Below are 11,831 nucleotides of genomic sequence, written 5' to 3'. Positions count from 1 at the left end.
TTTTTTCTGAGAAGTGATCTGCTGTCCTTAGTAGGACAGACTGAGTTTTTAAATCAAGTAGATCTGATAGTATAAGTTTTGTTCTTCACTGGTCCCTTCGTAAGATGTGTTCAGGGAAGGAGATAATTGGCAAGGTTGGAAGTGTGTGAGGTAATGTGTAGGAGCCATTGTGGGTATTCAGCTGTTTTCATAACCACCAGAAATAGCAGTTTAATTATCTGTACAGCTTCTGCTAAACAGAATTTGCACCCTTAAGGCAATACTCCCACTGCCCAGAAACAGATGTCTGCTTTACTGTAGGGAAAAAACTTTGGCGTAGTATAAAGGTGCAGCTACATGAACAAGTTTTTCCTGAGATGAGCTAAAGGGTGTTTAGAAGCTGTTAGCTTTTCCATGATATCCATCACTGGGCATGTCTGAATGTGTGATAAGCAGAGCGTGGTTTGCCCTGTGTGACTGCAGGAGTGCACTGTGGAGGAGCTGGTGGACAGAGCTCAGCAGTGCAAGGGCTGGGTAACCGTACCCCGAGGCCTCGTCTGTGCTGCTGACTAAATGCATCTGGGCACTGTGTTTTCTCACATGCACTGTGTTTTCTCACATGGTTTAGCAAGTCTGGTGTAGGTGGGATTGAGTCAAAAACATGCCTTCTAAAACATTCGGCAGTGCAGACGTGGCTGGCCATTCTTACTAACAGGTTTGTCTAGAAATGTGCTTAAACAGAGTGTAAAGCTTAATCTTGTTAAGGTCTATAAGAATGCTGATGTGTTTGGTTCTTACTTTGAACCTGTTTCTCACGCAGGTTCTTCTGTTTACTTGATGAGCAAAACAGCAGCCACTCTTTGGTGGAAACAAGTAAACATGATTTATCTAAACTGTTAAAAGCATGAGCTGTTTTGTGTGGGATAAGTGTTTCAATTAACTTTATTTTCTGTCTTTGGCAATGGCTCTGTACCAGATGTACTGGATAAAGATGTAACAGCACATGCAATGAGTGTTATGGAACAGCTTTCCCACAGATGGACCTTCTCAAAGCTTCCTTTTCATCAACAGTCTCCTAAAAGCAGTGTAAACTGTTCAAGAGAAGATATCCACAAAAATTTAGGCATGACTGCATCACCTCCTGCCTCATGAAGATGGTTTGTGTGCCCAGTTGAAATAGGAATGTATTTGCCCTCTCCCTTAGCAGTCCCTGGAATGGTGCTGCAGTCAAACCATCCCACTGTATGAAGCCAGTGAGCAGCTGTTACCACAAACTCAAGGGCAGCTGTTTTATGGGGTGATGGAGACCTGCTTTAGCTCATGTGGTTCAGGTTGGAAAGACTCCAGTCCGTGTTTCCTGGTCTAAATTCTGACTGATGCTCTGAATTATGTTTCAAGTGACTATATTTGGTTACTTTAATTAAAGTATTTTAATGTACTAAGAAGAGCCTATAAAAATAAACAGTAACAATAAGGAATATGGAGCCCTTAAACTATTCAGTCACTCCCCAGCTGAATCAGAAAAATTGTTATTGCTCATAAGCTTTTGATAAGTGTTTGATACCCACTGGAAATCAGCTTGAGATCAGTACCCAGGTTGTAGTAGATGAGTGCCACATGACATACAGGCTGGAGCCCTTCTGAGGGCATATGACAATAATTTCACACTGCAAAATCCTCCCGAGTGTGTTTGTTCTAGGACTGCTCTCTGTAGGCTTGTCATCCCATTCCAACACTTTTGATAGAAGATTTATTTCTGCTTAGATTCTGTTTGGGATGGTTGGAGAAATAACTGCAATCATTCCTGCAAACCCCTCTGATTATGTCGTGGTCATTTTTAAATCCTGAAAGTATTATTTTTTTTTTAATATTGTTTGATCTTTTGGTTTAGGTAGAGACATTTTCTGTCATGAGATAATTGTGAAGAGAGTTTTTAAAAATATTAATTATATCTTCTGGGTTAAAACTTCATGTTTCTAGATAAGTTTAACCTTTCTATAAATAATGCAGTGCAAAAGAATTCTTACGAAATGGCTGACTTGCCACATTTACTTGTTGACTTCCGGGCAATAGATGGGGCATGAGATCATGGGAATTTACTGTTGTGCTTGTGAAAGCTGAGCTGGTTGGAGAAGGGTGACATTGGTATTTGAATTGGTAGCTGAACACTGGAAGAGAAACCTCTTATTTTGAAATACATGCAGTGACCTTGAACTCCCTGATCTCAGCTCTTGCCCAGCACATTCTTGAGCTCTTTGCTGCTGGATAGCCTGCTACAATGCCCAGAGTTTATTTAAATGATACTTGTCTGTATTAAGTCTGAAAGTCTAGTGCCAGGGGGCTTTTAGCCCTGAAACAAGGTGGAAAAAAAAAAGAGGGAATGTTGGGTGAGTTCAAAGTTGGGGGCAGAGGAAGAGTCACTGCTGTGGATTTCTTCTCAAGAGCTTTGGCATATCATCTTTGTCACTGATGTTCCTTCCCTGTCTCTCTTGCAAACCTGAAATGTGTATGTTCTTGGGAGGTTCCCATGCAGGAAAGAAGGTGCAATGAGGTGAAGGCTGGTGACAATAACTAATTGGGGTATCAGGATGGAATTAAGATTCTCCAAAAAGACAGGAATGCAGAAATCTAGGAGGGACTGGAAGGGAAGGAACCACAAGAAAGTGGTTTGGGAAAATCTGAGTCAGCTCAGTGTTGTTGAAGCCCATGGAAAATGGCTCTTGGACCGTAGTGAAGATTATGAGGAGGGAATGCCAAAAAGATTTTCAGACTTCAGTAAAAAGTAGTCAAGTATATGCTTGTTGTGGCTCCTCTCCACAGATTGCTGTACAATTGGACTCTGCATAGTTCTGTGTTTTGTTTAAAATAATGACACTTCATCTTTTATTTTCAATAAACCGTGACCATGAATTAATTTTTCACAATATGAACATGATACAGAAAAATCTTGGTTTGAATGTGTTACCAATATATGTTTTCCATGTCTGTCTAGTACCATAATTAGTTAACAGATTTATGTCTATGAGCAGCATGTCTTAAGCCTCTACTTGTGTCACAAGTAAAATTAAAAGCAAACAAATTTAGGAAGGGTAAGAGGAAATATGAACAAGTGCATTCTTGTTTCAGGGTTACAGGAACTAGGAGTGTCCTGTGTTTCATTTGTTACTTCAACAGAATCATCTTACTCATCTTCATGAACTTTTTAGGTCTTGTTCTTACTACCCTTCCCGTGTCTCTGTGAGGCATTTCCAGAAGAGTGTTTGTGTATATTGAGGTGGAGCAGGATTTCTGGAGTTCTTGCCTACCAAATAAAAAAACCTTAATTTTTTTAGCAGACTTTTCAGTTCTCTTGCTGTGAAAGGGAGACATTTTGTCTGGCCATAGTGGCATCTGCATCTTGCATCTTGCCCTTTGGCATGAACTTTCAGGGGTCTGCTTTAGCTGTGGTGAAAGAATCTCGAGTTTAATTAAAATAATTTAGAACTAGGCAATTTAATTACGTTTTAGGTTTTTTTCAGAGTTGATTTCCCTGGCTGTCCCTACCCTCCTCCTAGGTGGTTCTGGATGAGGGCAGGTGCCAGACCATAAGCAATGAATTATAATGGTCAGAAAGGAGTACTTTGGGGGGTTTTAGATATTTGCTCACTGTGTGGCTCTAGTGAACCAGCTCTGCAGCACTGAGGATGGAGGCACTGCCCAGCGTGCAGCAGTTGGGCACATAAGGGGAAAAACCCCACAACAGAAAGGAAGGTGAGGGAAACTTGCCTTTTTGTATCACCCGAAACGCACGGTAATCGATTGCAGGTGCTCCTGACCTGTGGGTGGTGAACAGAAATCAGGAAATCACAACTGCACTGCCCTTCCTGCATTGCTCAACGGCCGGGGAGGAGCGGCTGAGTAGGGAGAAGCCTGGGAACCGCTGCTTGGTGGCTTCTGCCTCCCAAGAAGGCAGCCGTGTCGCCCACCCGGCGCTCTGCTAGTGGGTCTGGTACAGGGCCAGCAGGACTGTGAGGGTCTTCTTTGCTTCTGTGGCTCCCTCACTTCAGTGTACATAAGCACATGTGTGCATGTACACTGGTGGTTAATTTTCCTCACCCACCCCCTCTCAAAAGAGAATTGCCTTGCCCCGATCAGTGCATCCATTCTTAACGCTTTCTTGCGCTTTAGAGGCATGGATTTGGGGATAAATTATGGTACTGAGTGGTAGTTTTAAAAAACCCATATTATTTCAAGAGCTGTACTTTATCTAGATTTCAAGATGGCGGTCTTGGTTTGTTGCACAAGACCCAGTAAACCAGCTTGTTAGTGGTGCTGCTTACTTAAAAGTCCAATAAAACATGTGAGGTTATTTGGCTGGGTGGTGTAAGCTGGTGATGAGGGGCTCTGGAGGAAGGCCGTCTTCCTTAACAAAAAAAACCACTTTGGTAGCTATCAGGTCTGGTTTAGAAGCATAGCTGGAAATGGAGAGGAAAGAAACAGGGAATTTTTAAAATAAACAAATGTCTGGATGAACATTTCTGTCTCTTGTAAAGCATGTCTGACTCCTCATCTGGTGCCGTGAAAAGAGCGAGCACCTCTGGCTGAGAAGGAAGACAGTGATGTGGGAATAAGGGCCTCTAGTTAAGGCTGTAATAGCAGCTGATGGAAGTGAAGGTGGTTGTCAGGTGTCCCACTGAGTGGTGTGTGCTCCAGAGAAGGAAGAGTGTAGATGGGTGCTCTGGCAAAGAAATGCTATAGGAAACAGCAGCAGGCTTTATCAGCAAGAGTCAAACACTGTTGGCAGCCGTCACGGTGCACTTTGTTAACGGTGGAAACATCTGCAAAGTAGTGACCTGTAATTTGTGTGCCGCTCCCCCTAGGAGTTCAGGCATTTGGTCTCCTTCTTCTGAACAGGTTTTCATTATCTGGGTAGGGAAATCAAAGGAGTTTTGTATGCTGGTAAGGCATTGGGGAAGCAGGGTGCCTGGGAGTGCATCATATGAGGTGCCTTGTTAGTTCTGATTGATGATGCTATGCAGATGTCTGTTTTCTGGCTACTGTTGGACAGAAAGGTAAAAAACGCAGTCCCAACCTGGAGTTAATTTGGTATGAGTCTCCTAGGTTAAACTTCCTTAGATTGATGTGGGGACCAGCAGGTGAGGAGAGTGATTCACCCCAGAGTGATTCACCCCAACATTCTCCACCATTTAGTTTCTGTGGGGCGGCCAGGGAGCGCATTAGCTCTGCATTGTTGTGGCAGTACAAGTGATGGGTTGGTTGCTCAGAAATTGCTATAACAAGTGAACTAAACTCTTTGTTTTTCTCTCTCAGATTGTGTCTTGTCTCACTCTGAGATTTCTAGTTGCCTACGCAAAGTGCGCCTTTACAGAAATGTACAATAGTTATCCTAAAATTAGAGCAAACTGTAGTCTTGCTGTTGAAATGGGTGGCTCTGGTTTGCTCTTTTTTTGTGGGTGCATTTGGAAAGACAGTCTTTTTAAACTAAAACTTTCCTTGTTGGTCTTCCAGACACGGTTGAGTCCATGCTTTCAGACTACGACATCCTTTCTCAGTCCAGCATCCAGCAACACTCACTGAAGAAGAGGGACCTCCAGCCTGAGACACACGTAGAGAGGCTCTTAAGTTTTTCAGCCCTGCAAAGGTAATTAAATGAAGTAGCACAATATTTTCCTTCAGTTTGTGATTAATAATGTGCAGTTTCAAACCCAGAAATATTTATCTTTTCTGTTATGACCAGCCAGTTCTTCTAAGTTAGTCATCTCCATGGTTGTATGAATTCAGAGATACACAGAGGAAAGGGGAAAGTAAGTTAGATTGTATTGCTCTGATTGCTGAAGTGGCAGTGATTTAGGATTTCTTGTGCTTTGTTCTGGGCTTTAGTTTCATGTAGATTACTTCCACTGATTGAGTTGGATCCCACTTATACCTCATGTGGCAACATTGTCATACTTCTTTACTGTCCTCTGGTTCTTGAAAATCTCAGCCTTCAAGTTTGAGCAGCACATGTGGTGTGTTGCCCAGGAGATGTATTTTTTTTTCATGGAGGTTTACTACTGAGTGTAAATTTACTACTGAGTGTAAATTTTCCATTGAATAAAACACATCTAATCTTTTTTGTGATATTGTTTTTTGTAAGATGGGAAATAGAAGCACAGGTGAAAGGGGAAGGAGAGATAGAAGGGAGCAGGCATGATGATTCCAGGGATTTTATCCCGGAAGTCAGAAAAGTGCCTTACAGGCATTTGAATGCTGAAATTGCTGAAACTGTTAATCTAAAATGGGGATGAGGATGAGAATAATGCTTTATATTAACAAATGTACATCGATTTCGTTCTTCTGACATCTTTGTTTACTGTGTTCTCATATGCCTTCCCCATGTCATTTACAACTGTCATGCAAGTTGTGCATAATTTTTGAGTTTCTAAATGTTGGGGAGGGAGGAGGAAATTTTTAAGTACCAAGTATAAAAGGTTAATGGGATCAAATGCCTGACTGTCCCTGTTTTGCACTGCCTCATGCACCCTGACTTTATGGTGAGGTTGTAATACTGCCAGTGATGATGACAGAATGATTGCAGAGGAGCATGCCAAAAATCTTTAACCCAAAGCCCACATAAACCAAGAGCCCATAAGGCTTCTTATAGAGAAGGTTCTCCACTTACTTCTTGGAATGACCTTTACTTTTTGTGACAATATATTTTTAAAATATTTACAGCTGTGAATTATAAGGTATATGGTTTTGTAGCCATCTTATCAGAATTAATGCTTTGTAACATCTTTTGGACCCTCAGTAAAATGGTGACTGAATGTATCTGTTGTGTGCATACTTTGCTTAAAAGTAAATGTAAGTAAATTCTCTTACAGGCACTTTAAATTATACTTAACTGCAACTGCTGAACACTTTTCAGAAAAATTTCAAGCATTAATTGTGGATGGTGAAGGCAAGGAAAAGGAGTATCGTGTTCAATGGCAAGACTTTTTCACTGGACATGTTGTTGGTTAGTATGAAGTAGACTGCGGGTCAATGCTGAGAAATCATAGCTTTGCACGAGTCTCTTGACCAGAGTAAATGGTGTATTTTCCTTATTTTTATCAGATACAGTTAGGACGAACAAATAAACTTAATTCTTATGCCCCTTGGGTTTTCTGGTTTTGTTTTTGTGGTGTGTTTGGGGACTTAGTTTTTTTTTTTTTAGGTTTGGTGGGTGGTATGGTTTTTCTGAGCTATTGCACCAGTGTCCTAGGATAGGACTCCTGTGTTTAGTTTGGCAGAACACGAAGGTATAATTTACTCAAGCAGTGACTTGCAAATTATAATTTATTTTTTAAAATTATGATGGTGACTTTAGTTCCAGCTGGAATGTGGGACTTGTTCTGTGTCCCAGAACACAAAGCCGAAGTAGAGGTGATGTAGTGATGCCCAGATTGCTCAGTTAAAAGACTTAGAGATAGTTCTTTGTAGATTACTGTTCTGTAAATAAAGGATATCTCACTTCACTTTTGTCCAGCACTAATGCTTCTGCTAAGTTGTTTTTGTTTCTCTGTTGTCTGTGTGATGTGGTAAGTCTTTTCCACTGGAGTCCAGCCATGAAGCTGGTGTGTGACGATAGTTAGATGCACGCTGCTTTTGTTGGCAGAAATATGCCGTGTCCCATTTCTGATCCCCAGAGCCATCTCAACACTTTCTGTAAAATTAGGAGTTACATCTGAGTCTTGTTGACTATGACCACTGAGAAGTTAAAACTGGGGGGAGGTCTTGGTTCGTTTCTTTTTTTCTTTGTACTTAACAGTTCTTCAGAGACCAAGGAAGGTAATTTGGCATGAAGTTTAGAAACAATTAAAAAACCCCTAACAAACAGTGTAGGAGTGCATGCGAGCGGAGCTGAATTAACTTATTTCTTCCTTGCTTGTGTTAAAGGAGAGCATAATTCCAAGGTTGTGGCACATATTGGGGATGAAGATTTTACAGTGCGAATCAATACTGATGGAGAAGAATACAATATCGAGGTACTCTTTGCTGTGGGAAACTGTGTTCAAACAATCATTTTCTTTCCCTGTGGGTATTTCTCTTTTGAGTTAGTCATGTTGACACCTCTGTAGCTCAAATGAGACTTGGTGGTGGTGTTTGTTTTGGGGTGAGAAGGGAGGAGGAAGGGAAATGTGAAACCAATGTGACTGTTGCAAATGTTGACTTTTATTAGTGACATTCTCTGATAGTTGCATGCTTTAGATACATCAGGCAGAAAGTATGTTTTAAACAGGAAGAGGTTTCAGAAACAAATGAATAACAATAGTAATTAGTGGTTATCATGTTTTTTAGTCTAATAAACTGTGTGGCAGTCTGAGCAGAGTTGAGGTCTGTGGAGCTTTCTAAAATTTTGGCTGTGTTATGTTGGGAAATTTTTCCCATCCTTAAAGCTTCATTTAAAAATTTGCTATTTTATCTTAGAGCTTCATTTGTAAATCTGATATTTTTTCCAACTCCCTTGTGTTTCACCATTTTCATTGCTTGTCTTATTTTAAACTGTTGGTTAAAAAAATATATTCAACGAGTATATAATTATAGACTATCCTAATGACTTGTTGAGTGCAGTATATTCCCAGACACAAGCAGTATAAGAATGTTTGAAGGACAGTAATTATGGCTGAGTGTTAGATGGATATTGTAATTGTCTCCAAACCCGAGGATATGCAGAATTATGGGTAGACCTGAGAAATCTAGTCATGTGAAAGTATAAAAGTGGGATTAAAATATCCAAATCACTGCACTTGTGCTTTACATTATGAACACAGAGTAGCTGTTTGACTGTGATTTAAAGTGGTTTTGTGTCTGTGGTGCAGAGCAGTGTAAGTGCATCCAGCCCCCGTGCTCCTCGTTGTCTATGTATGTGAGGGCAGGCAGTGGTGCGCAGGCTCCAGCTCGCTGTTGGTGTCCCCAGGTCAGCTTTGGCCCCTGACCAGCCCTGAGAGAGACGATGCCTGTTTGCAGTCAGAGAGGGTGCATGCCACAGTCTGTTCCCAAAAGGCAGCACAGACAAAGCTGCTCCACTGCTGCCTGCCTTTGTTTTCATGGTGCTCTTGTATCATTTGGAAAGGTTATCGACCTTTGTATAAACCACTTGTGCCCTCACACCTTTCCTTAGCAAGTGAAACACTCAGTTTTGGGCTGCAGATGTGTGGCTGCTGGACTGGCACAGCCTTTCATGTTTTGGGACCTTTTTGCTGTGAACTGAAAGCACAATATGCTAAATAATAGCTGTCTGAAGTTGCAAGAGTGCTGCCTGAGGGCCAGAGGAGACCCAGACCCAGGTGCTCTGTGCTGTGAACGTGGGCAGTTGGTGCCGCTTGGCCTTGGCCAAAGAACAGACCCTGTCCATGCTGTATTTGGTGGTGTTGCTGTAGCTGTTACATTCAGATAAAAATAGGACATGCCAGTAAAGTAAAAACTGCTCTGTTAAGGTCATCTCAGAGTTTTGGGTGCCCGTGTAGCATAAGAGAGTTGAATTCTGTTGGCTTTCTTGGGGATGTCATTTTATCAGTAGACCTGTTGCTGTGGGTGAGGTTATCATAATCCAGTGCATTTGTGTGTGTATACAGGAGGCTGTGGAGGTTTGATGGTACATATCTATAATTTTTTACTTATGTAGACTTAGTCTGTACATTGACAGTGTTCCAAACTTCTTCTTGTGCTGTTAGCCACTGTGGAGATTTGTAGATGATGTGGAAGATGAAAGACTGCTGGTCTACAGATCTGAAGACATTAAAGACTTCTCAAGATTGCAGTCCCCCAAAGTGTGTGGTTATTTAAAGCTGAATGAAGAAGAACTGTTGCCAAAAGGACTGGAAGACAGGAAGCAAAATGAAGGTGAGTGTCCACAGTTGGAAGAGCAGCATCTTCAAAACACTTGAAATCTAGCTGTGTTGGCAAGTAAGGTCAGAACCTTACTTGCAATAATCTGTGTTGCTGTTTTATTGCTGTGGGCAATAATCTGTGTTGCTGTTTCTAATTTAACTATTAGCTCTTTAGATTCACTGGGGGCATGGGGGTGAGGAGCAGCACTAACTCATGCCCATTCCCCATCCACAAAAGCCCCAACAACTGATGAAAGGAAGATACTGTTGCTCAGGGCATATTTGTTCCTGGCTTGTTGAATGGATGTTTGGCCCCCCCAAAATGTAGGCTGAGGAGAGGAAGCCATTTCATCAGGCCCAAGCAGTTTGTTATGACAGCTGGCAGCAGTGTAGGTACGTGTTCTGAGATGAACATTAAAACAACTTTGTACTTCTGTGCACTGTGCAGCAGGACCTGTTTGGCCTTGATGGTCACTCAAGGAATCTGTCTTGAGCTATGACGATGTTTTGAGAGATTTCAATCCCTTTTTCCTCTGTCCTTCACTGTGTCAGCAGAGGTTGGGATAATCACTAGGAACAGGAGGTCTAAGGCTGAGGTGATGACCTTAAAAGCTCCATAGGTAAATCTGATGAATAACTCAATTTCCCTGCTGCACATTCCTTTCCTTACAGTAAGTTTGAGGATTGTTAGGATTGTTAAGGATAATAGACTCAGTAGTGGTAGTTGTATTGAGCGTTAATTGTATTTAAAATATTCGCTGTAGCAAACATCCATCGGAAGAAAAGAGCCACTCCAGAGAACTCCAAGAACACGTGCAAGATGTTGGTAGTGGCAGATCATCGTTTTTTCAAGTATATGGGCCGTGGGGAAGAGAGTACCACTATAAACTACTTGGTAAGTAAATGGACTTCGTTAAAATTTGCCAGAACAAATCTGGGAAAACATAGTGATCTGGTAGTTAAAACAACATACAGCTTATACTACTTTTGTATACATCTTGACTGTGACTGTGTGTAATTTTTAAATGGGAAAGTGCTAAATCATGCTTTAAAAATATTTTATAATGATGATAAGTATTCTTCAAGTTTTACTTATAAGCAGATTCCTTCCTTTCATATATTTCTTGTGGCTATGCCATTTTCTACCTTAGAACTTCTCTTTTCCTAGTCAGAACTTTAGAGTCTTCTGGATTTTGACATCCACTGCAAATGATCCAAGCATCTTTAAAGTTCTATTGTGTTAATGCTCATAAGAGAGGCAAACACAGCTTGTGTAGATTTATTGTTTTTTTCCAAATTCTTTCAGGATTTTCTGTCCATAACAATTCTCTGTACAATAAATTAGAAGCAGGCACAGTTTGTTTGGTTGTACATGGGTGTACAACCTCAGGAAGCAGTTCAGCCTCACACGGCTGCTTACTTGCTCCTCACAGATGGGGTGGAGGAGAGAATCAGAAGGGTAAAGCTGAGACAACTTGTAGGTTGAGATAGAAACATTTTAATAGATAGAACAAAAGCTGTTCACAGAAGCAAAGCAGATCAAGGAATTAATCCACTGCTTCCCATCAGCAGGCAGGTGTTCAGCCATTCTCAGGAAAGCAGGGCTCCCTCACATGTACCAGTAATAAGTAACCCAGCCAAAACCAGTATGATTATCTACCTGACAAGTTTGTGTGGAATAGAACAAGGCTTGCCTGCAGCCTTTCTGCAGAAGTGGAGAGTATGGGAGGGTTGGGAACTGGAGACAAAATCAAATGAAAACACTCTTGGAGCTGTGTTGTTTGCCAGAAGTCTCTTTCTGAGTCTGCCTCTTTGAAATGCTAATCACTCTGTTTCACCTTTGCTGGCTTTTTGACCTTTCTGTCCCCAGAAATGTTTTTACATTCTCCAGGTGAGGGGGCCTCAATTGATATGTTTGCAGAGATGCTTTTATCTCAGCGTCTGACATGTGCTGAGGCTGACCCACTGTCCTGTTTCCTGGGTAGATGGGTACTGTTAACA

At 41.5% G+C, this 11,831-nt stretch overlaps 1 protein-coding gene across 2 annotated transcripts in view; it reads left to right on the top strand.

Annotated features, from left to right (window-relative positions):
* The window catches only part of ADAM17 (ADAM metallopeptidase domain 17), a 34,572-nt gene that overhangs the window by 7,007 nt on the left and 15,734 nt on the right, over window positions 1-11,831 (top strand). For both annotated transcript variants that reach the window (XM_027886909.1, XM_027886910.1), the window contains exons 2-6: window positions 5,488-5,620; window positions 6,843-6,976; window positions 7,897-7,985; window positions 9,675-9,843; window positions 10,595-10,725. In XM_027886909.1, coding sequence (XP_027742710.1) covers window positions 5,488-5,620; window positions 6,843-6,976; window positions 7,897-7,985; window positions 9,675-9,843; window positions 10,595-10,725 — 656 coding nt within the window. The remainder of the gene's footprint in view (window positions 1-5,487; window positions 5,621-6,842; window positions 6,977-7,896; window positions 7,986-9,674; window positions 9,844-10,594; window positions 10,726-11,831) is intronic.

Source organism: Empidonax traillii, unplaced genomic scaffold (assembly GCF_003031625.1).
Source record: "Empidonax traillii isolate 1590-97213 ecotype Southwest subspecies unplaced genomic scaffold, ASM303162v1 scaffold197:size915647, whole genome shotgun sequence".
Lineage (NCBI taxonomy): Eukaryota > Metazoa > Chordata > Aves > Passeriformes > Tyrannidae > Empidonax > Empidonax traillii.
This window is presented reverse-complemented; position numbering and strand designations above follow the sequence as displayed.